Source organism: Hydra vulgaris, chromosome 02 (assembly GCF_038396675.1).
Source record: "Hydra vulgaris chromosome 02, alternate assembly HydraT2T_AEP".
NCBI classification, from domain to species: domain Eukaryota; kingdom Metazoa; phylum Cnidaria; class Hydrozoa; order Anthoathecata; family Hydridae; genus Hydra; species Hydra vulgaris.
Window position 1 is genome coordinate 29835217 of NC_088921.1, and position 27786 is coordinate 29863002.

At 28.5% G+C, this 27786-nt stretch overlaps 1 protein-coding gene and 1 long non-coding RNA gene across 2 annotated transcripts; one reads left to right on the forward strand and one right to left on the reverse strand.

The window, feature by feature from the left end:
* The first annotated feature begins 6814 nt into the window (after nt 1-6814).
* LOC136076873 (uncharacterized) lies at nt 6815-20764 on the forward strand. The gene is made up of 3 exons (XM_065790532.1): nt 6815-7015; nt 8960-9027; nt 17234-20764. Exons 2-3 carry the CDS (start codon nt 8982-8984, stop codon nt 20707-20709), a joined length of 3522 nt encoding a protein of 1173 aa, XP_065646604.1. The 5' UTR covers nt 6815-7015; nt 8960-8981; the 3' UTR covers nt 20710-20764.
* Nucleotides 20765-22812: 2048 nt separating this feature from the next.
* LOC136076874 (uncharacterized) lies at nt 22813-26922 on the reverse strand. The gene is made up of 3 exons (XR_010636640.1): nt 24982-26922; nt 24843-24911; nt 22813-22960 (listed from the first exon to the last, which is right to left on the reverse strand). It is a non-coding gene; the product is annotated as an uncharacterized LOC136076874 (long non-coding RNA).
* Nucleotides 26923-27786: the final 864 nt, after the last annotated feature.

Consider the following 27786-nt stretch of genomic DNA (forward strand, 5'->3'; position numbering starts at 1 on the left):
TTTGACGATATACTCAAAGACTTTGGTAGATGTAAATCTAGAAAAAAAAACTTTAAAATGTAAATGACAATATCTTTTTGATTTTTTCATCTAATAAAAAATACAGTTTGTCTATTATTATTTCAAAATTTATTAACTATTAATTTTAATACAGAAATACTTTATTGTAGATTTTATATTAGTGATCGTAGTATAAACTACAAACATATTTGTTAACAACTGTTTTCTTTGCATAATATTGAACATACCAGCGGTCACAGTCAGCAAAAAATCAGGGGCCCCGGGCAGAAGGGGTACCAATGTGGGTTTGCGCCTTGGGCACTAAAAAGGCTTAATCCGGCCCTGGGTATGTAATATGCATGATACATACTATATACTACAAGTGAGTAGTGTGTGCAAATTTTTTTTTCAAACATCAGTAAAATACGCAACTGCTAATACTTAAATCAAAATCTTTATTTGATTTTTTTTTTATTTAAACTTAAAATTATTTGTCAAACAGTTTTGTATTTTGTGTTTCAATATATCTAAATTTTTAATTCTAAAATTTCATTGTTTTTTCATAGTCACTAAAGAAATCTACGTGGATTAAGTGTAATTGGATTGCGAAATTAAAACATAATATATTTTGTAAAATATTGTTTCAAAATAATGTTGTTCATTAAATATTTTATTATGTAGATCTATCCTCAGAAATGCTTTTTACAAGATGCTATCAGAACTCGTCGCGTTGGTTTGACAAGGTTTTCACTGAAGTTTTTTCATTAGGAGAATTTAGGAAAAAATCTTCTATTTTTTTTAATGTTTAATTAAAATTTTTTATATTATTGTTTTTTGATTTGTTTGTGTATTCTTTTTTTGATTAATGCATAAAAACACGTAAATGAATAAAAAATAACCATTTAAATATTTTTATTTAGACATTAAAAAAAGAAAGATTTATTTGCTATTCTCCTAACATTAAAAAAATCAGAACCCGTCAAACCAACGCGACGAACTTATAAAATAAAACAGAAATACCAAACTACCCCTTTGCTGCAATCCATTTAAAAACGATATCCCCAAATAAACTCGGGGTTTTTCACTAATAGAAAATATGAAATGACCATAAAGTTATAACATAAAACGATAAAGAAATTAAAATAAATACTTTAAAATCAAAAAAACATAAAAAAACAAAACAAAAAATATTATAGCAAAGTAATAACATATCCTGTTGAGGGAATACCCATTTAGAGAAATAAAAACGCATTATTTAGGGAAGCCAAACATTTTTAAAACACCAGAGCTCTGGATAATAGATTAAAGCTCTGAATCCTTAACATATCCCATATGTTGAAAATTGTCAGGATTTAGCCAAAGGATGGTAATAAAAAAAAAATGTTTAATATAAATGTAATATTTTATAAGCATAAAGATTCTTCTGAAAAGGGGTTTCCTTATCTGGAAAATAAATAAAATCTTTAGATTGTAGAAATATAATGGACATTGAAGAATTGTTAAATGTACTAGGTTCTGATAAAAGAATTTCAAGCACTAGACAACAGTATAGCGAACAATAATCCAAGAAGGCCTAAATAATAAGACTCAAAAATATGGTTGATTTATTAATACAGGAATGTCAACATAAGGGCGGTAGTTATTTGCACTAAATAACTGAGTTTTGTTAAAATTCACAAGGCACTGCAAGCCCCATAATGTTGCAAAAGTAGAATCAAATTCAAGATTGGCTGCCTATTCTAAGGGGTTTAAAAGAAAAGGTTTTTCGTCAAGACAGGAGTATATAGTTGAGTCTTCAGTCAATAGAGCCAATTGAGATCTAAGATTGTCAGGAAGATCATTTATGCTCTGTAAAAAAGGCTATTTACCCCAAAATTTTCTCAATCTTTTTATCAATAAAATTGAAATAAAAAAACTTTTTATTACAAAATTTTTATGAATGTTTCTCAACAAGAACATTACATGGAAACCACATTTGACTATATCTTTTCAAATTTAAAAGGAACGGAGTATATATTTATTTATGGAGACAAATAAACTAGTACTTACGAACTCAAACGTTTATAACGTTTTATGCTTTACATATATGTGGAAAAACAATTTAACATTACTCATCTTTAAAGACCTTTAAACCTAATTAATCAATATATTCTTAAAAATAACAAATTTGCGTATGAACCAATTTGCAGAACAAAGTTTAACAGATTTTGCATTATATTTTGTGCACTATATCTCCGAAATAAAAATGTTATATCTATTTTAAATACATTCAATACTTTTCTAATCTTTAAAATCAAACTTAAAAGTTTTATTCTATCTATTGATGATATATTTAAATACTTTTTATAATTATTGCTTATTTGTTATTTTAATTGTAAGGCTTTTATTGCACTTTCTCTTTCTTATTATAAAACGATACCTAACCTTGACAAAGTAAATGCAGTATACTGTATTTACTTTGTATATATATTTACATATTGTAATTGTGTGATATTTGCGCTTTTATAGGTTCTAATAATAAATGTAACTTTTTTTTTCATATATAACATTTGGAATTTTTTTTAGATTTAGAGGTGAGTTGCCATAATTGGAACAGCGCCTTAATTGGAACACTTCCATTTATTTTTGAAAAAAAAGTGAATTATGGCCATATTTTGCATTTTTTTAGTAAAACGGCTTATTTCTACGTTTTGACACATTTTGAAAGTTATTCCTCACAAAATGCATGTGTACTATTGGTTTAAAGTTTTTTTGCGTCATTTTTTTTTGGTAATCTAATTTTGTGATAAATATGTTAATTGCGCTGGGTAAACTATACTGCTCTAAGTAATAGGGGTTTTTTGTGTTTAATTCAATGGGATTTAAAATGCATGATGTATGATGTTGCAGTGATATAACAAAATAATCCAAAGTTTCCTTGACTGGAAATAAAAAGTTTTCCATACTTAATTCGCATTAAATTCAAAGAGTTTTAGAAATAGTTCAAGCTTAATTTACTTAATAGCAACCATTAACCTTAATTAAGTCATCAAAACATAAAATATTTGTTTAAAAACAATAAGTATTTGTTTGAATACTATAGAAAAAAACTTTACGAATACAAAACAAAAACCAAAAATTTTTAAGTGTTTCAAAAGTAAATTTAATCAAAAGGTTGATATTAAATAATACTATTGAGTGCAGCTTTGGCATGATCCAACTTTTGTCTACCATTCGATTTCGCTGGTACTCATGAGTAAAAAGAAACATTCTCGCCTTTTCTCTTCTGAATGTACTTTGTTAATAAGTTGTTGAACTAATTTGACTGTTCTTTCTGAACAATCACTCACAACATCAAGGTTTATGATGGTTGTTCAAATTCTCAATAGAAATCATTTAAAATATCATACTCTGGAGGAAGCTTTATCCATTAAACCTCAGCTTTTCCATGATCAAGCATAGACCTCTCTGTAACTAGTGGAACTAAACTGGGAGGCTCATCCTGTAAAAAGTTTAAGATCATCAGAGTGTCTTTACCCAACACCAGTCTTTCTAAAGAATATAGGGGTTCTTTTAGACCAAATAGTCTCTTAGCCTTGTTGCCGCGTTCTTTAAATTTCTGATCTGCAATTGCTATAATGACTAAATATGGGTCAAGGTACCAAGCATGTTGCATTATGGATATGGAAACAGCTTGAGCCCCAGCTTTATTCGATTTCTTAAACCTTTTCATCTGCCAGTGTGCTTATATATCCTAATAGTTAAGGCTTAGATTTATCAATGTTTAATTTAAAAATAAAGAATATACCTATTTTATGTATTTATTTAAAATTATACCTTTATTTTAAAACAATTATTTAGACAGTGTACCTGCGTTGGTGCAGCTAAACTTAGCTCCGCTCTAAGAAACCAGTCAGTAACCAAAAATTGGAAAGGAACTTTGTCATTTCAGTGGTTTCATCCCTGTTCTCTTCATCAATTTCAGAGATTTTTAATAAATAAACTTTTACCCATAATTCTGGCATGATGAACAGCTCCAGAGTGTGAAGTTAAAATCTCTCGATGTGTGACAGTATCATCAATATAAGTTCAGCCAATTTCTGATCTTTACGAAATTTTCCATACAAAGTTTTTTCCTAAGTTATAATAACTTAAGTAACTTACTACAAAATTATAAAACTGGAAAGTTATAAATAAAGTACTACTTTACAATACTATTTTTTTGGAAAAAGTAAGAGATAATCAGATTTAATTGAATTAACTTATAAAGGTTATATTACTCACCATCTTAAAAACTTTAGTGCCCATTATGTAACTACAAAACTGAATAAAACTTAGTCTTTGTTCATTAATCCAGGAATCAGTAGGAGTTGATAATCTTTTTAAATCTTGATTTTCAGTATCTAGATCATTCCAATGGTTCTTAAGAACTTTAAATAATTTATTTTCTGGTCCTGAAATATGACCGCTTGGATAAAGCTCCGAAAAATGGGTAACATGACGCTCAAAAACATAGCGCCGACATGCAGTTAATAACATAGGGCGCTGTAAGTGCACAATGATTCTGCTACAAGGTTCTTTTGCTTTACATGTGTTAGCGCTAGTGGTATCAAAGCAAAGACACCGAAATTTATTCTCTAAGGCAAAGTTAGAAATAAGTTCTTCCATTTTGGTGTTCTCCAGAACCTGAGTCAATTCCTGGAATTTTAGGTTTTCAGTTCTCAATTGCTGGAATTTTAGTTTGAAATAAGTTCTTCTTTTTGGTGTTCTCCAGAACACCAAAAAGAAGAACTTATTTTAAACTAAAATTTTTAGAATTTTAGGTAACTCGGTTTGTCCTTTAATTCTAGCAAGAACAGCTAACCTATATTTTAAAAACTGTTTTCCTTCAGTAATTTCTTTCACAATTTTTCCATCAAAGTGAACTATAATTAGAGAATTATATGGTCTCTGATTGTAATTTGCACCCATTAACACAACGTTCTCTGCTGCTCTGTATGATAAGGAGTTAGAGCATACAAACATCCATCCATCCATATCAACATGCATCCATCCAGAATTGACAATAATGCTGCAAATAATATTGCTGTATGTTGATGTAGAGTTACACCCTCTCCAACTACCTTCTAAGCCTTATGGTAAGCCTCCTTCCTTACCGTAACGCAAATATATGTCCAGAGTTGTAATTACTTCAAATCCACCACATGTACATGGAAATACAAGTTTAGGTATTATGCCGCAATGTAACTTACTGGTAGGACAATTTGGCGAGAATGATACACTTTTGTTTGGACATTCTACAATAAAACCCAGTTTAACTTCACGTTTAAATTTTTTCGGAAAGTTTTAGTGTTGAAGAATTTCTCGTGTAGTCGCAGATTTGTTGTTGGGAATAGTAGAATTTATTTTTCTCACTTAAAAAATAACATCAACTCTTTCAATTTTCTTTTTGGGTGGCATCATATAAATTATAATTATTTTATGCTAATCTAAAATTAAATGTTTACATAAAAGTGTGTTAGATAAAAAAATTATGTAAGATTAAATTTTAATTTTAAAAATAATTTTTTTTTTTAATTTAAAACCTTTTTTTTTTCAAATCAAAAATTGTTCAGCAAAAAAAGTTTGTTTTCAAATATAAAATTGTACACAAAAATTGAAATGTAAGATATTTTGAAAATACCCACTAAAAATCCGCTTTTTGTTGAAAAAAACAAATACTTTGAATGTTTGTTTATGAAAAGAGCCCCTTAAACTTAAGTTGTAAAACTCATTACCTGATTATTGGATTTTTTTTTTAATTTGGCTGAAATTTAATGATCCCACTAGCGGGGTAAATTTTTCGTAAAAATTGACCCTTTTGCCCTCTGCGGGGACCTTTCCAATGATCAAAAAAATTTTTTTAAATATTTTAAGTACTAATTTGGGGTCAGGGCAGATCATAAACTAGGGCTCTTTTCAAATTTTTGACATGACCTATTTTTGAATAACCCTAATATAAACACACATGCACATAACACACACACACACAAATATATATATATATATATATATATATATATATATATATATATATATATATATATATATATATATATATATATATATATATATATGTTTGTGAACAATAACAGAACTAAATTTTTTTTTTTCTTGCTCTCACGATTGACTTTTTTATACGTGAATAAAATATATATAGTCAAAGCATATATTTTATAACTTTAAATATTTTCTTTAAGCACTTTAAAAATAAATATGTTTTTTAACGATAAGAAAAAAAATATCATAAGTTTATGAAAGTTAACAAATATTTTACTTACTTAAAAAATATTTTAAATTTTTTTAATTATTTATTTTTTTAATTATTTATTTATTTAATTATTTATTTTTAATATAATAAAATTAATTTTTAAAATTAAGTTTGTCAAAGTGGAAAGTGTTCCAACTATTAACATAAAAGTTTTTGTTCAAGACTATTTAAACCACAAAAGCTTTGCAGAAGTTTTTTCTCGCTCCTTGATTCTCTATTTTTGTCTTCACACGATATAAGGCATGTATTGTAATCAATAGCTAGGTTATTTTAAAAAAATATGTATAGAATACATTTACCATACTCTTTTACATAAAGTCAATAAAGCAAGCATAAAAACTTGATGCAATAAAAATTATAGCATCTAAAGCTCTTGTTCGGACATAATACGTTGACAGAATCATGCTAGTTCTAAATAAAATAATTCAAATTACTAATAAATCGCCTTAACTACAATGAGGGTTTGATTGTTTTAGTTTGACGTCAAAGCGACTTTATCTATAGAAAATTTTTATCATATTCTTTTACATAAAGACAATAACAAACTAACCTTAAAAAAGTAAAATCATTTTCACATGATTATTAGCAACGGTACTTACTAAACATTTAATTGAAGTGTCATTTTTCGTATTATGAGTTTTTCACACTCGATGGTAAAAATCATTGTATTTTTAAAAATCAAACACTTTGTAATTTCGACAAATAAAAACATCTAAACAAATCAAGGTTTGTTTTTCAGATATTAAATACTTCATATATATTCATTTTTTAAAGTTGATAACGTATATTCTAATAAACTCAAATGTTAAAAAACTATTTGTATATAAATATATGTATATACACTAGTGGCCATAGGAATGGACACCCCTTCAAAATATATGAAAACTTCACTTTGGAGTGTTTTTTAAAAGAAAATAACCATATTTATGCGGTTTTCTATATTGATTATTATTTTTTGATGTGTTTAGATTTAAAAAAAAACGAACATTTTGATTAAAAGTCACAATTTTAATATAAAAATATAACAATTTAATGACAAAGTGGCAAACTATGGTAAATTTACGTTTTACAGCTTACAAAACATGTTATTAGAAAAATGGCTTATAAAAAAAAAACTTAATATTTTGTTGGATATCCATTATTTTTTATTACTGCAGCAATCCTACGAGGCATTGAGTCCACTAAATTGCCCATATCTTCAGTGCTGATTACGTGAAACCAGGACTTGATTATGGCCTCTATTGATTGTCGCTTGTTCCCAGGTTTTTCTTTCCTTACAAGTTTTTTCAGTTGAGATCACAGGTTTTCTATCGGATTCAGGTCCTGACTGTTCCAGGCCACTTTAAAACGTTTATCTTTTTGGCTTTAAACCAATTTTTGACAGTTTTTGCGGTGTGGCATATACACACAGGTTTCTGTTTTGCCCTCAAAAAAAACATCAATAAATTGGAGTAATTGGCTTCTAATATGTTTTCTTGGTATTTTTTGGCGTTTAAAATACCATCCACAATGCGGATACGACCCACAGCATCTCTGGTCATGCACCCCCACACCATTACACTTATGGGATGCTTTATTGTAACCAATGTGCACTCAGGTAAATGATCTACACCGAGCCTTCTTCTCACATAATTGATTCCATAACTTCCAAAAATGGAAATCTTGCTTTCATCACTCCAAATAACTCTTGCCAGTCTTCCTTTGTCCACTCCTTGTGTTCTTTTGCCCAAATCAAAGGGTTCTTTCGTTGTTTTTTGCTTAAATATGGTTTTTTTCTGGGTCTTCTTAATTTTTTCTATTGTTTAGCATATTTTTGATGGTATTGGTTGCCTTAAACCTTTCGCACACCTTCCTCACTCCAGATTTTGTTGCTCCGTTTCCCAACTTTTCGGCGATTTCCATGTACAAATAACCTTCTCCACGTAATGTAACAGCTTTGCATCGCTTTTTAGGTGACCGATATCCTTTCGCCATTGTAAATAAAAGTACAATTTTAAAAAACACACTAAATCTTCAAGAGCACTGTCGACTTTTCACCAACTATTGTTGAAACTGAACTAAATGACTACAAAACAATGATCTTGTATTTATAGCTTAAAGGATTTATGGATAAAAATGTTAATTAATAACGTAATTAACTATTAGTCATAACAATAAATAGACTAATTTTCACAAAAGCACAAAAATAATGAGACATTCACCTTTTACTAGAGAAACCCATTAGGAGAGCAATGACTCATTTTTGACACCAATTAACAATAATAATCCATAATTATGTTTAAAATTGATATAAATAATTAATATTTGCAATTTCCTATAAGCCAAATAATAGATGACGTGGTTTAAATATAAAAATAAATAATTGAATCCAGCAAATGTCAACTTTTCTATGAAAAATGGTAAAAATTACAGGGGTGTCCATTCCTATGGCCACTAGTGTACATATAAAGTTTTTTCTCAGATATAAAGTTTTTTTATACAAAATTGTTTGTGAAGATTAAAAACAGAAGATCTTTCGTTTTGTGTGGTTTAAAATGTAATTTTCTATTTCTATCTGTAAATAATCTTTGTTATTTTCAGATTTGATATAGTTTTTTTTTATTTTTCATTATTATTATATTTTTTCAATTAATTTTATAATATTTATCCATAGTTTATACTATTTTTTAGAACAACTGCTGTTCAAAACTTAATGAAACCAAATCAAGGAGATTGCAATAAAAGTAGTTCTTTGGAAGGTAATATTTTATATAAAATGATTTTACTATGATACTAGTAGTAGTAGTAGTAGTAGTAGTTGTAGTAGTAGTAGTAGTAGTAGTAGTTGTTGTAGTAGTAGTAGTAGCAGTAGTAGTAGTAGTAGTAGTAGTAGTAGTAGTAGTAGTAGTAGTAGTAGTAGTAGTAGTAGTAGTAATAGTAGTAGTAGTAGTAGCGGTGGTGGTGGTGGTTGTAGTAGTAGTAGTTGTTATTGTTATTGTAGTAACGTTTTTAATTCTTGTGAAAGCAATGGTTTTTAGTTTATGCGTTTCATGGTGATCAATACTGTTTTTTAACTGCTCAAATTTATGATTTAAAAACTAATAACGACTTTGATTAAATCAAAATGACGTAATAGTGGTAAACTCAACTATTTTAGGGTCATATATATATTAAAATAAAAATATTTTATATATATATATATATAAAAAAAACAGCAGAAAGAAAGAAGAAGAAAAAAAGAAAAAAAAACAAACAAAGCGTTTAATTACATTTTTTTATGTTTTTAAATGAAAAACAAAAATAATTTAAAAAGATTGATGTCTGATTCGGATTTCTCGGGTGAAACGACCAGCAAAAGTATCTTTGGTATACTTGTGTCGACCAGGCACTAATAAAATGTTACAATTCATGCAAAATGTTAGCAATAATATCTATGCAAAAGTTTATTTGGACACATTAACCAAAGTAGCGATATTTATTAGAGCTGGGAATTCATCTCTTGTCAAATTTAGATTTTAAAAACTCTAAAAGACGCGCTTCTGTTTACCTACTACATTTTAGGGGTTAATTTTTTTTACATGAACCATATTAACTCTTAACATTATTAAAACCAAATGGATTCTTTTGCATTCGCTTTATAAAAAAAAGGCTATTTACAAATATTTATATTGGTGAAACTGAAATAGAAGAGATTTTTGTTACGAAATTTTTAGAAGTAGTTCACAATGAGACAATACCTGGAAACCACATATTCACTAAATCTCAGATAACATATCGGCAACGGGCTGACATAGGCGCGACATCTAAAATAAATATATAAAAATTACACGAAGAGATGTAATTTTTACATACTTTTGATGGGCGACTGCTTATCGGCAGGATGTAAACAGAGACGTCAAAATAAATAGAGTGCTGCTATATTTACTGACTTATACCTGCCACAACCAAACCCCTTAGTAGATGTAGCAGCATTTCCTTGTATGTTCTATCTAAATCAACCAATGTAGCAGCGCTCTTTTACATACTTTCGTTGTACCCTAGCATGGTGTAATTGAGCACCTTTTTAATCGCTTTTTTCAAAATAAAATAAAAACTTGTAGCTTATTTTAGAAAAGTGAGATATGTTTTTTTAGTACTACATTAAATCTTTCTTAGAGGTATATTGGATTTAAGAAAAATATAAAACGAAGAACTTATGTTAAAATTATACGGGTGCGCATTAACCCACAATTTGGGGGTAAACGAGCACCTAATTATTTTTATGATAAAAATATCGAATTTTTATATATATGTGCATATATATATATATATATATATATATATATATATATATATATATATATATATATATATATATATATATATATATATATATATATATATATATATATATATATATAGAACCCTTAGATGTTGTCCGAAAGTTTTTTCGATATTTTGTTGACAAAAAGTAAAAATTAAAATGCAAGACCGGAATTTTTTTTTTTTAATAATGATAGACTGCCTGCCCCAACCAAACCCTCAGTCGATGTAGCAGCACTCCCTTGCGGGTCAGGCTATTTGTCAGTCGATGTAGCAGCACTCCCTTGCGAGTCAGGCTATTTGTCAGTCGATGTAGCAGCACTCCCTTGCGAGTCAGGCTATTTGTCAGTCGATGTAGCAGCACTCCCTTGCGAGTCAGGCTATAAGATAGTCGATGTAGCAACACTCCGCGCATGATTTACAGTAAAAAAAAAAAAAAAAAAAAACATTTTATTAAAAAAAATAAAAATAAAAACATTTTATTAAAAAAAATAAAAATAAAAACATTGTTTATATTGTTAAAAACATTCAAAATGTTATAAAAACATTCAGAATGTTTTTAAAAACATTCTGGTCAATTAAATTTGCGTTTTTGTGGTTTTTTTAAAAAACGATTAATTTGTAATTAAATTAATGGTTTTTACTTTCGTCCAACACGGAAATGTTGGACGAAAGTCAAAAGTAATTAAAAGTGACGTATGTGTTGGCGTAAGAATCACTTTTTTCCTTCCGCTCTTCCTAAAGCCAACAAACTATAGAACTATATATATATATATATATATATATATATATATATATATATATATTTGTGTGTGTGTGTATACATACATATTTGATAAATATACAATAAGAGCTGAATTAATCAATAAGCTAATGCCAAATAAAACCATAAATAAAATTATCAATAGGCCAGACTAGGCCTTGGCATTGGCCCCGAAGATCTCCTAAAATTGGATTTCTACAAATTTTTAAATCTTATTATTTTTATATATGTATATATATATATATATATATATATATATATATAAATTATAATATTTAAAAAAAACATATAAATATATGAAACACACTAACATAATATTAACGCATATACAAGTTACCAATAGTTTCTTTCAAAAAAGGTATTTTGTTTTTTTCATATAGGGGACACGGAAGATGTTTTATGATTGATTTTCTTTCTTGACAAAGTAATTAAGAACTTGTGCTTCTTTGGAGGAGATGATTCTTGGATTATTAGTGAAGCATCAAAATCTCGTCTAAAGTATTTAATATTCCAACTGTTATCTTTTTCTATATTTACAACTTGGCCTACAAAATGATATGGTGTCTTTTTTCCTTCAAATCTTACAACAACATAAGAGCTCTCTGCTAGTAAATATTCAGAGGCTGCAACCACTCCAGGATTACATATTCTTTTAGAGCAAAGAGATTCTAATGCGTAAGTGCTTTCATTTGAGTCGTTTTCCATCAAAAACAAGCACACATGCAAAAATTTTTTTTGCATGTGTGCTTGTTTTTGATGGAAAAGCGAATCTTCAAAGTCATAATCATCATCATATAAAACACTTTTTTCAGTAAATAAATCTTTTTTTTTAACATTTCACTTTTTTCTTTCTGTATACGACCAGATTTTTTATCAGAAGCTTTTTTTTGGAGCTCAATATACATTTTGGAGCTTAAAGTTATATTATAATCAATCATTTTGAAGTTCTACAAGATGTTCAAGGACTAATGAGGATACTAAGTTCTTAGAAGATTTAGATATACCTGTTTTTAAAATCTTGTTAATAATTTTTTTTCTGTTTAGTGGGTAGATACCAGACGTTTTGGACCCATTTACAGCAAACTTTTGTATGTGATTCATATTAGTCAAGAGATTAAGGAACAATCTTGCAAAAACATATTTTAGTAAGGATGTATGAAATCTTCCTTTACCAATTTTCCATTCACTAATTACTTTTCTCCATGTTAATTTCATAGGTCCATAAACTGCAAGGTCAAGAATTGTAGCTAATGCGTACAATTAGGAGGTAAGAAGACCATTCTAATGTTGTTAGCTTCACAAATTTTGATAACATCAATAGATAAATGGCATGCTAAATTATCACCTATAAGAAGTTTTGGTGTGTTGTTTTCAACATGCCTGAAGTAAGAAATTACTAATGTTTGCATCAAATCTTTAAAACAGTTGCTATCAAACCAACCAGATTTTGTACGGTTATAGCGTGCACCAATTGGACCTCCAAGTATTCAAGTGTCTATTAGACGCTCAGCTTTATACACTGTATATGGAGGAAGAAAAAGATAATCAGCAGAACATGCAAACATTATAGACACTGATAACTTTGATGTATTTATAACTCATTCAGTATGTTTAGTAACTTTCCTTAATATCATTTGTTTTGACTTTGGATCATCAGAAAGATTAGTTTCATCATAGTTTATTATGTTTTGCGGTTGAGCATTTTTTATAGTATCTTCTAAGTTGTTAAGAGTCACATGAAATCGCAGCTTGTTTTCTACAAATATTTTGACATGCTCGATAAGACAAAAGACTTTTATACCGCTCTAAAAATGATCTTACCCAATCATCACCAAGCAAATTTTCTTTAAAACATCGGCAGTCTCATCCATATTTGTTAAGAAAACTTTGTACAAATAATTTGAGGTTTTATCAAATGCATAGCCAAAATCACTAAAAGTTGCAATGTGTTGTTCTCCTCCTCTGGTAGCAATGAACTCTTTCAACCAACCACATTACTCTTGAGTATACCACGTATGTTTAGTAGCCTTGCCACACGTTTACAAGGTTCTCCATCATTAACAAGTTTGATAGCTCTTTTAAGTTCACTATCAGAGTAAGTTTTGGACTGTTTTTGAGTTGATTTTATATAGTTTCTCACCATTTCCACAAATCTGTTTAAAAAAATGAAAAATATAAGCTTAAAAACTCAAATTATTTGTGTCTTTGAGAATTAATTTTATTATCAAAAATATTATAAAAATAAAAATCAGCAAATTCAAAAGGTGCTCATTTACCCATATAAAAGTGCTCAATTAACCCACCTTACTTTAAACACCAATATTTTATGAACAATTCAGTTATAAGACTTGAAAACATATACGAGTTTACTGCAATATATGTATAGTATACTAAAAAAAAGTTCAAAATTCTAAGAAAGTTTTAACTACAAATGCTTACCCTTAGTGTTTCCAGTTAATAGTTTTTACGGAAATCTATGAATCTAAACCGTGATATAATTAACTTGTTCTCGTTTATTTATTTTCTTCCAAAAGAGCTCTAATCAACAACTTATACTTTCTTAAAATTACTTTATGTATTTTTAGCTTGAACATGTACTAAGCATTATTACTAAATGTTTTATTTGTCTATTAAAATGAATATGTCAACGGGTGCGCAATTACCCGGTGAAGTGCTCAATTACCCCACGCTAAGGCATCAATTTAATGTCTGATCTGCGTGTTTCAAAACCCTCAAAACCTCGTTTTGAGCCATACTATCTTTTGCTTACGGTGTCTTTGTTTCCCTAAAAATACACGTATGCAAAATGATAAAGTTTATCATAAATACATAAAGTTTGTGTGTGTGTATATGTATATGTATGTATATATATATACAGTATTGGACAAAACATTTGCAACCAATATCGAACAATGCTAAAAAGTGTTCCTAATTTTACATGTCTTAAAAACGAAACGAACAATACTACCACAGCAATCAGTTCAGGAGTCTGGAGTCATAGCATGCCATGACATGAGCAATCAGCTAACATGTGACAGCACACAGGCAGAATTTCGTTGACAAGTGCCATTTTGCAGCGAACAAAACAAGTGCAACTTTTTTGGTTTGTTTCATTTTCTTAAATCTGGTCTGTGTCAACGTCACGGAAGTTTTTTAATAATTAAAGGAAGTTTCCAGACGCATGCAGAAGCTTCCAGAAGTTTCCAGAAGAAGCATCAGGAAGCATCCAGTAGCATCCAGAAGTATCCAGAAACATTCAGAAGCATCCAGACACATCTAGAAGCTTTCAAAAGCATCGAAAAGAAGCATCTAGAATCTTCCAGAACAGGTTCACACAGGGTCATTTTACTATATAAGAGACATGTAAATCGACATGTAATTCAGTCAGTATATGGAAGTCAATCAGTCAGTATTATCAAGACAGTTTATCGAAGTGAGTTTTATCAAAGAACATCAATACAAGAAGTGAAATACAACAAGTGTTTCATTACATCAATATAGTCCACATCCAACCAAGACGTTGTGTTCTACAGAGCATTATTGTATCATTACAAGGTAAATGTAACACGGTAAGCCTTGAGAAGCGTGATTTTTATTATTTTTATGACATTTTTATGAAGTGCAAAAATGGCTCCCGACAGTCTTGGATTGGAACTAAGAAAGAAAATTATTGGCGATTACGTAAGTGGAATGTCACAAAAAAGTATTTGTGATAAATATCGCGTGAAAAAATGGACCGTATCAAGACTATGTTCCAAATATCGTTCTACGGGCAAGTTGGCAGCAGATAACAAAGGTGGAAGACCGCGTTCCACCACTTCTAGAGAGGATTCTATGATCGTCAGATCCGTCAAGAATGATCCCTGGATATCATCAGTCGAGATACAAAAGCAATTAGAGCTGCCTGTATCGGACCGAACAATCAGACGACGTGCTGTTGAAGCCGGATTGTTTTCTCGACGCCCTGCAAAGAAACCGCTGATTTCACTAAAAAACCAGAAGAAAAGACTCCTGTTTGCTACATCTCATATTGACTGGAATGTGCAGAAATGGCGAACTGTCCTGTTTAGTGATGAATCGAAGTTCAACATCATTGGGAGCGATGGCATTTGCCGTGTACGTCGACCGGCCGGAAAACGCCTCGATTTACTTTACTGCCATAAGACCGTGAAGCATGGTGGAGGCAATGTAATGGTCTGCGGGTGTTTTTCTGTTAACGGTCTAGGTCCAATACATCGAAACGATGGAATAATGGACCGTTTCATGTATAAAAATATCAAGAAAGATGTTATGTTACCTCATGCTGAATGGAATATGCCGATAAAATGGGTTTTTCAGCAAGACAACGATCTGAAACACACTGCAAAAGTAGTCAAGCAGTGGTTTCAAGACAACCACCTATCGGTGATGGATTGGCCGCCTCCGGATCTCAACTCTATCGAGAACCTGTGGGAGATTGTCATCCGCAGAATTAATTGTGAAGGTGTTCGTAATAAGGATCAACTGTTAGAACAAATCCAAAAGGCCTGGGGAGCGAATCCACAAAGTTTCATTGATCACCTGATCGAATCTATGCCTCGAAGATGCAAGGCTGTGATCGACAACAAAGGATTCGCCACGAAATATTGATAGCAAAATACAGCTTGGTCAACATTTTGTCGGGTTGCACTTGTTTTGTCCATAAGGAAATCATCTTTTTTTAATACTTTTGATTAATTTATTAATTTTCGTGTACAAATAATGAGCTTTGTGATGAATAAAACTTGAAGAACTTTGTCTCTAAACAGTTACATAGTTATTTCTCTAAATTGAAAAAATGCAGCACTTTTATATAAAGAAACTAAATTAGCATTATTTGGTTGCACTCGTTTTGTCCGATACTGTATATATATATATATATATATATATATATATATATATATATATATATATATATATATATATATATATATATATATATATATATATATATATATATATATATATATTTAAAAATTTTTTTAAAAAAAAAGCAAAAGTAATCAGTTCTCAAGAATTCTTTTTTCAATAGTGTCAGCATATTCCACAAATGTGTGAAAATTTACAATAGTTAAGACATTTGCGACTTCCTGTAATTTAATTTTTAGTATAAATTAAAGTTTTATTAATTTAATCATTCCTTTCCGATGAGTCTTTATTGATGAAACACAGTGAAAATGTGTTTCATCAATAAAGACTATATAATATAAATATATATATATATATATATATATATATATATATATATATATATATATATATATATATATATATATATATATATATATATATATATATATATATAGAAATATTAACTTTATGAAAGTCCAAACATGTATAACAGATTTAAAATAAATGTTTTAATTCATAAGCCGAAACGTAAGCGCTAAAATTCAGTTAAAAAATAAATATAGCGCAAAGTTGTGAATGATTAAATTGTATTTTTGCTTGTATTCTCCAGAGTAACAATAATTACTTGATGTTTTTTAAATGTTAAGTTAGCGAAGTACATTTCATTAAGTTTTGTTAACGAAACCTTTTTTAAATTTATAAAATTGTTTAAACATAACATATTTTTTGTTTTTAAGCAAGTATACATTTATGATTTTTTAAGCTAATTATTATTAGTCGAATTTTTTTAAATTCGAATAATAATAATTATTCGACTAATAATAATCGACTAATAATAATTATTAGTCGAATTTTTTTTAAATTCGACTAATAATAATACGCTTTAATAAAATACGCTTATAATAGCGTTTGAAAAAAAAAAAGGAAAAAACTTCGTTAAAAATTACAACATTTTATTGAATAAATGATTTAAATTTTTTTTTAATTGAGACAATGATTTCTTATAATTTATTTAACTGTTTTATTTTTAGGTGTTCAACCTTATTCAGAAAACTTATTTTCACGGGAAACACTTCTTCGTGAAATTCAACATTATTTTCTACAAAATGCGAACAAGTCAACTTTAGTGTTATATGGAATGTCAGGTGTCGGAAAGACACATATTGCCAGAAATTTTTGTAAAACTTATTATAGCTTCTACAAAAACTGTGTTTGGATAAATGCAGCGTTTGGAAACATAAAAACTTCAATGAGAAACCAATGTCAAATACTAGGATTCGAAGTTTACGATTCGAAAGGTAATTATTTGAATATAGAAGTGATTGTTGAAAAAATTCACAACTACTATAAAAATGAAAAGACTTTGTATATCTTTGATAATGTCGATGACGAAAGTGTTAAAAATTTATCAATGTACATTTCAAGAAAACCGAATTCATTCACTTTGATTACTTCGCAATGGAGAACGTGGTCGAATTATGTAAATAAAATGCTAGTTGATGTTTTTTCTTTTGAAGAAGCATTCGCTTATGTAAAAAATAGTATTAAAGAAAACAACGATGGAAATATAAAAAATTTAATAAAAGAGCTTGGTTATCATCCGTTCGCTTTAACTCAGGCAATAAAATATATAAATATACATAAAATTTCGATAAAAAACTACTTAGATCGATATAGATCAAAACCATTAGAAATATTAGACAATAATAACCTTCCAAACGAAGAAGATTCAAAGTCTGCAATAAAAACGATTAACTTAGTTTTAATAAAATTAAAAGAAAATAAACCTTTTTTATTTAAAATCTTAAACTGTTTATCTTATTGCGACGGTCAAAACATCAGTAAACAATTTATAATCCAAATTTCAAATCAAATAGAAATAAACGAAGAATATTTAATAGATGAAGCTATTGCAGTATTAATAAGTTATTCTTTACTACACTGTTTTGAAGATAAAAAATATTCAATGCACGAACTGACACAGTTGACGTGTAGATGTTTTCAAAATAGAAATTCAAGTACAAATACATATCTAGATCTAATCGAAAACTATTTTAAAATTGAAATGAGCATTGTGAAAGATCACATGGATTACGGAAATCATTTTGTTTTTCATTTCATCTATATGTTTCGTACTAACGGAGAAAGACTTTCGAAAACCTTCCATAATAAGACAATAGAAATTAAAAAATTTTTAGCATGTAAAGGTTTATTTGAAGAAGCAATCGAAATATTAAAAACTATTCAAAGTTTTAACACGAAAACTTACGGTGAAAATAATAAATTCACGCTTTACGCAAAACTTAGTATTGCAAGCTGTTTGTGCAATATGGGAAAATATAAAGAAGCTTTAGAAATGTATTATTCCGTTTTTAAAATATATTCTAAAATTTTAGGTATCAACCATCCAAATATAATGACAACAAAGCATAATATCGCATTCTGTTTACACAATATGGGAAAATATAACGATGCTATAGAAATTTATTATTCTGTTGATAAAATATATACTGAAATTTTAGGTATCAACCATCCAAATACAATGACAACAAAACATAATATTGCAAGCTGTTTAAACAAAATGGGAAAATATAACGAAGCTTTAGAAATTTATTATTCTGTTGATAAAATACAAACTGAGATTTTAGGTATCAACCATCCAAGTACAATGACAACAAAACATAATATTGCAAGCTGTTTGGACGATATGGGTAAATATAACGAAGCTTTAGAAATTTATTATTCTGTTGATAAAATAAATACTGAAATTTTAGGTATCAACCATCCAAGTACAATGACAACAAAACATAATATTGCACTCTGTTTAAACAATATGGGAAAATATAACGAAGCTTTAGAAATTTATTATTCTGTTGAAAAAATAGATACTGAAATTTTAGGTATCAACCATCCAAGTACAATGACAACAAAACATTATATCGCCCTTTGTTTAAACAATATGGGAAAATATAACGAAGCTTTAGAAATTTATCATTCTGTTGATAAAATACGAACTGAAATTTTAGGTATCAACCATCCGGATACAATGAAAGCAAAACATAATATCGCATTTTGTTTAAACAATATGGGAAAATATAACGAAGCTTTAAAAATTTATTATTCCGTTGATAGAATTCAATCTGAAAATTTAGGTATCAACCATCCTGATACAATCACAACAAAACATAATATCGCAAGCTGTTTAGACAATATGGGAAAATCTAACGAAGCTTTAGAAATTTATTATTCTGTTGATAAAATACGAACTGAAATTTTAGGTATCAACCATCCGGATACAATGACAACAAAACATAATATTGCACTCTGTTTAAACAATATGGGAAAATATAACGAAGCTTTAAAAATTTATTATTCTGTTGATAGAATACAATCTGAAAATTTAGGTATTAACCATCCAGATACAATGACAACAAAACATAATATCGCACTCTGTTTAAACAATATGGGAAAATTTAACGAAGCTTTAGAAATTTATTATTCTGTTGATAAAATACGAACTGGAATTTTTGGTATCAACCATCCAAGTACAATGGCAACAAAACATAATATCGCATTCTGTTTACACAATATGGGAAAATATAACGAAGCTTTAGAAATTTATTATTCTGTTAATGAAACACAAATTGACATTTTAGGAATCAACCATCCAAGTACAATGAGAACAAAACATAATATCGCAAGCTGTTTGGACAATATGGGAAAATATAACAAAGCTTTAGAAATTTATTATTATGTTGATAAAAAACAAACTGACATTTTAGGTATCAACCATCCGGATACAATGAAAGCAAAGCATAATATCGCATTCTGTTTAAACAATATAGGAAAATATAACGAAGCTTTAGAAATTTATTATTCTGTTGATAGAATACAATCTGAAAATTTAGGTATCAACCATCCAGATACAATGACAACAAAACATAATATCGCACTCTGTTTAAACAATATAGGAAAATATAACGAAGCTTTAGAAATTTATTATTCTGTTGATAAAATACGAACTGAAATTTTAGGTATTAACCATCCGGAAACAATGACAACAAAACATAATATCGCACTCTGTTTAAACAATATGGGAAAATATAACGAAGCTTTAGAAATTTATTATTCTGTTGACAAAATACGAACTGAAATTTTAGGTATTAACCATCCGGAAACAATGACAACAAAACATAATATCGCACTCTGTTTTAACAATATGGGAAAATATAACGAAGCTTTAGAAATTTATTATTCTGTTGATAAAATACGAACTGAGATTTTAGGTATCAATCATCCAGATACAATGAGAACAAAACATAATATTGCAAGCTGTTTGGACAATATGGGAAAATATAACGAAGCTTTAGACGTTTATTATTCTGTTGATAAAACACAAACTGAAATTTTGGGTATCAACCATCCGGATTCAATAACAACAAAAAATAATATCGCGAGCTGTTTGAATAACATAAAAAAGCAGCAAACATATTGTTGTATTTTCTAATAAATATTTTAGTTTTAATATATATGCAGTGAATCTATTAATAGAATATAATTGACGAACGTTTTTTTTTTAACGGTTTGAGAACTCCTTTTTTAATTCTTAGAAATAAAATCCTAATTTTTATTAGCATTTTTAAATATGAAGAATAAAGTTCGTTTATTTTATAATTTAAAACTATAAAATTTCTATATTTTTTAAATTATATGTATTATTGATTATAAATTAAAAGATGAAATTAATTTACGGTTTAAAATTAATATATATATATATATATACATATATATATATATATATATATATATATATTTATATATATATATATATATATATATATATATATATATATATATATATATACATATATATATATATATATATATATATATATATATATATATATATATATATATATATATATATATATATATATATATATATATATATATATATATGTATATATATATATATATATATATATATATATATATATATATATATATATATATATATATATATATATATATATTAGTGTGATAACAAAAAAATTTTTTTATGAACCCACTTGCAATCGAGGAAAGTTTATGAGTAATTGAAGAATATAAATTTGATTTGATTGCATTTTTGATTTTTTTAAAAATTTTCCCCCCACACCCATCCTCTTCTGAATAAAAATGTGAAAAAATATTTTTTTTTTTTAAATGGCATGTGTTTCTTGCTTTATTTAAAAGAGTAATAGTAATAACTAAGCAACTTTTATTAACAAATAAGATACAAAACAGCTAGCAATTTGTCCAAAATGTACAAGAAATGTTTAAAAAATAGTTTTCGCTACGAACTTCGCATGAAGTTCCTCCTTCAGTTTTACAGCACGTTCAGCAATTTTGTTAGATCTGGAAATGTCTTAATAATGACTCTTCGACTGACCAATGCGTCTCCAAACACTTAAATGCTTTCTTGCATTTTATCTTCATGAGTGAGGTAAACAGTTCATTGAAGGACGCTTCATTGTAGTGTTGCGAATGGAACCAAGCATTTGCCCATTCGTAGCAGATGAAGTCACATGCTGGAGCGAGGATACTGCGCCACTCTGGTATCAGAAATAATGCTATAATAGCATATATCGCACGTGAGTTCCATCTTGCCTGGTGTAAATTTGGGAGTTTCTTCCAGCTGATTCTAGGCCAACGTGAAGTTGTTTTGTAATGACGATATGCCTGACATAGTTCATATGAGAACTTAAAATCATCTCGCCATCCAGGGTACTCGCCTGTGTTGACATCAGCAACGAGGTGGTAATCAGCCTGAAGAGAGACATAGTTTTCTGTTAATTTGTTAATGAAGGAATAGTTGAGCTCTGGTTTGGTCGTTGGCTCTTGAATAAGAAAATCCATGACATGCTTCAGAAGGAGGAGAAATATATTCACAATATATTGGCTGTCGAGCATATGGTGCTGACAGCCAATATATTGTGGCTTCTGAAAGCACTACCCAGTGAAAAAGCGCATATGGGATACGCATGGATTTTTTCCATATGTAACCCATGTGGGGATTATTATTTTGTCCCATGTGGGTTTCAAATGGTAAATCCCACATGGATTCCATATGGTAAATCCCATATGGGATACGCGTGGGTTTTTACCATGTGTAACCCATATGGGAATTATTATTTTGTCCCATGTGGGTTTCATATGGTAAATCCCACATGAGTTTTATGTGGTAAATCCTACATGGGATATAGGTGGAAAATACTAAACGTTATAGATCTTAAATGCCACATATTTTAATCCAAATGGTATAAAAGTAGTCAATACTAGACAAATGAAAGTCCGAATGCTTCTATGATAATTTTTAAAATTCTTTTAATTTAAAAATTACTTAAATAGTAATTTAAAATTAATCATCGAAGCTTTCAGAGAGGCTTAACTTAATCTGGTATTTGCTACTTTATCCCATTGGGTATTCAAAATGTGTAGCATTTTTGATCTTTTACATGTGATGTTTTCCACCTATAACCTATGTGGGATTTACCTTAAACTATTATGACAAAATTTTATAAAATTAAAAAGCGTGTTGCAAAATGAATTTATTTTAAAATAAATGCTATTAATCAATACACCCAAAATGAATATTAAAAATATTTTTTTTTCTTTTGCGATTTACACGCCGTTTTTTGTCGATTAAATTAATTAAATCGCTTCGGCTTGCATAATACCAAGGTTTTTAGTATCTTCTAACATTCTTCAAACATTTTCTAAAAATAAAATATAAATACAATATTCTACAAATATTCTATAAATATACAAATATTCTATAAATACAAAATTCTAAAAATAAAATATAAATACAAATATATATAAATATATATATATATGTATATGTATATGTATATGTATATGTATATATATATATATATATATATATATATATATATATATATATATATATATATATATATATATATATATATATATATATATATATATATATATATATATATATATATATATAACACATCGCTCAATAAGTCCGTAGGATAGCTAATAAAACAACAACATTTTGACATAATTTGATTTTATTCATCAACATAGTCTCCTTTTAAGGCGATACAGTCATTCCAGCGCTTCTCTAACTTTCAATACCATGTTTGTAGAACGATTTATCTTTTCCTTCAAAATATGCAGTTTCGGCGATGACCTCCTCATTCGATCCAAATCTCTTTCCCTGGAGCATCCTTTTGAGATCTGAGAACAGCCAATAATCGCTGGGGGCCAAATCAGGCGAGTATGGTGGATGGGGCAACAATTCGAAGTGTAATTCATTCATTTTTACCATTGTTTTCATTGACTTGTGACACGGTGCATTGTCTTGATGAAAGAGAATTTCTTTCTTCTTCATGTGCGGTCGCTTTTCGTCAATTACAGCCTTCAATCGTTCCAATAATGCCATGTAATATTCGCTGTTGATCGTTTTACCTTTCTCAAGATAATCAATGAACAATATACCATGGCTATCCCAAAATATGGAGGCCATAACCTTGCCAGCAGAAGTTTGAGCCTTTGGGCGCTTTGGGCGGCTTTCACCCGCTGGTGTCCACTCAGCCGACTGTCGATTTGACTCAGGAGTGAAATGGTGGATCCATGTTTCATCCATTGTGACGTAGCGACGCAAAAAATCCTTTTTATCTCGGTGAAATAGTACCAGACATGCTTCAGAATCATCGATTCGTTGTTGTTTTTGGTCCGGTGTTAGCAAACGCGGCACCCATTTCGAACAAAGCTTTCTCATACCCAAATGTTTGTGTAATATTGTAAACACACTGCCTTCTGATATCTTTATGGCCTCGGCAATCTCCTTCAATTTCAATTTGCGGTCGGATAAGACGATTTTATGGATTTTTTTGATGTTTTCCTCAGCAACTGCCGAATTTGGGCGACCGGAGCGTTCAGCATCATCGGTGTTTGTACGACCACGTTTAAAGTCAGCAAACCACTTTTCAACCATTTGCCTCGATGGAGAGGAGTCCGAATAACACTTATCAAGCCATTGTTTGGTCTGCACCGTGTTTTTTCCCATCAAAAAGCAATGCTTAATGAGCACACGAAATTCTGATTTTTCCATTTTTTTCAATTCACAAAAGTTGATTCAATCGTTCACACACTAACTTGGTAAATAATGGTCCGATTGTCATGAAACTTTGACAGATATCGTTTGAAAGTTGGTACTTTCTAAAAACAATACGGATTCGGTATTTGCGTTGCCATCTATATGTCATCCTACGGACTTATTGAGCGATGTGTTATATATGTATATATGTATATATATATATGTATATATATATGTATATATATATATATATATATATATATATATATATATAATATATATATATATATATATATATATATATATATATATATATATATATATATATATATATATATATATATATGTATATATATATATAGGGGGAGAGGGGGAGAGAGAGAGAGAGAGAGAGAGAGAGAGAGAGAGAGAGAAAGAGAGCAATTTTAATAAGGAATCTTATTAGTCGAGCAATCTTAATTATGAGCCAGGTTGAAGTCATTAACGACTATAATATTTCACAAACAATTATTTCCTAATTTATTACTTACAATGACTAACGTATTACAGGTAATTGAACACATATTATGCGTAATGAGCTTGAACCCATGAGGAGAATCCTGAAAAAAAAATGATCATTTAGGATAAGTAGTTAAACAAAAAAACAAAAACAAAAATGTAAAAACTTACTTTACAATGATGTAGACATTGGGTGCAATAGCCACTGGATGCAAAAGTATCTTTACTTTTTCGTCACACACACGGCCTTCTATAATAACAGGCCTTGACATCGCGCAAAATGCCGTAAAAACTGAAGGCCGACTAAACTTTCACTTTTACTTATATTGATATATTTTTATATTAGGTAGGGTGTAATGGCAGTCTATGTTTTCTAATAATAATCTCTAGTAAAGACGGAAATATAAAAAGAAAACCAAAAAATTGTTAAAAGATAATCATGTTTTTCGTATTTCAAATTTCATTAAGAATATTTATGTAATGTTAAATAGTATCAATAACAAGCAGAACCATAACAAAGTATATATCTATATATTAGAAACATAACTGTATTTTTAATTTTTTTTGCTAAAAATGGTATTAATAAAAATCACCAACAATAAAAAACACCAACAAAAGTTGATTCAAGCAAAAAAAAAAAGTTTTATCAATATATCAGGGTAAATATTTACAAATCCAAACATATTGAGAGACATATAGGCTAATGAGAAAATAAAAAGCATAACAAGTAAATAGCATAATAAATTACAAAACTAATTTTCACATAAATTATGATAGCTTTAGTATTTTGGGAGTGGTAATTAGTGAGTAATTCTTTAGCAGAATTTTAGAATATACTCTGCATTGTTTTTTTGTGATTTTAAATTTATATTTAGCAGCAATGAACTGAAACTGAGTAACACAAAATGTTCTGCATAAAGGGTCAGTAGCACCTTGAAAAAAAAAAGCAAAATATTGACCATTGGACAAGAGTATCAGAACGAATTTCAAGTCCGCCTCTGTTTAGGCTATTCAGATAACTTCCATATTTATAATAATAAATGGTAGAATCATCATAAATTTTTATTTCGCTTTTTTGCACATAGCCAGCTATGTAAACTATAGCCACTAATGTAGATTTATTAACTGAGCTTTCAAGATCATGTATATTATCCAGAAGTTCTTTTTCATCAGTAGAAATATCTCTAAAACATATGTCACAAGTATGACCATCGATACCATCAACAGGAATGTCAAGTTGTAATACCAATTTAGTATGTTGAATATTAATTTTTACAATTACAGATTTAGCGATTATAAAGTAAGTACCTCCAGAACCCTGTTGAAGCTTAGAAAAAGCTTTTTAAAGTGGATCTGTTGAAAACCAACCTAATAAGACATACTTTGCTCCATTACTCAACAAAGTTTCTACGAGATCAATAAAGCCATAACATGAATGCGCTATTGCATTGCTAGTATCTAGAGTAAGCTGTTTTACACGCTTACCTGTAGGTTTCATAAAATTTGACAGTTCAGCAATATCTCGTTATTATAGAAAGTCTTGGTCACACATAATATAAAATTCTAAAACTAATAAACAAACATCTAATTTCTATAAGTAAATTTATTCTTTGATCATTGCCTTCATATCCTATCTAATTTTCATATCATAATCTATTATGGTATTATTTATATAACATATCACAACAATATTATTAAATTTGTGATGTTCAAATATCATATGAACATTCTCTAACATGTTCATAAAATATTTGAATATAGTTCTTAAGTATATTATCTGCAAACAATTAACTGATGCAAGTTCAAATGTTGTCAAAAACCAAGCATGCATGCATGGGACACTGCAGTGTCCCACAAAGAAATGCTGGTTTGAAAGTTAAAGAATTCCCAATTTTCTTTATTAAAAAAATATTGATATAGGGGGGAGATAGGGAGGTTTATGAACCTTATTATATCAAAACTTTTAACTTTAGATACAATAAGGTTCATAAAACTCAAGGGACTTACGAAGTACATTGAGGAACAAAAACAGGATATTTACAGAAAACTTTTCAATTTTTAATCTGGAGTACCACAGTGATATTGGAAATAAAGTGTCTGGGTCCAGTATTTAAAATAATATGATCTAGAGTAATATATAAATTAAATAAAATGCTTTAAAATGCATGCAGTTATACATATAACTCCTGATAGCTAACTATATGTAAAACTAGTTATACATAAAATTTATTATATAAACTTATTTTTTAAGGTTATGCTTGAACAAATTAGTACCAATTAATTCAAATTCAAGATTTAGTTCAAGTTCAAGTTCTTATTTGTTCATTGTTTTTTCACTATTTTATATTTATTTGTTCAAATTTGTTAACTAGTACTAATTCTTACTACAGTAAGAATAATTATCATTGATGAACGTGATTTTATTTGTAACTTAATTTTACTTTCAACATATATTGACAACACCCTTTACATTTTAAATGATGACAGCTTTACTTTTCTATTGATGTTAAATTTATTACGTATCAATAACTCAGATTGAATTTTAACTGAACTATTGTAACCCCATAGCCTAAATACTATAAATATATATATATATATATATATATATATATATATATATATATATATATATATATATATATATATATATATATATATATATATATATATATATAGTATTTAGGCTATGGGGTTACAATAATTCAGTTAAAATTCAATCTGAGTTATTGATATATATATATATATATATATATATATATATATATATATATATATATATATATATATATATATATATATATTATATATATATATATATAGTATTTAGGCTATGGGGTCATCCATAAATGATGCTAGTAGATAGAGGGGCAGTGTGAGTTTAACAATAATTGACAATGGGGAGGGGATGTTGAGACCAAAATAATGTAAATTAAAAAATTGAATTAAAAAAAAAGTAAAATATTTTATTTAAAAAAA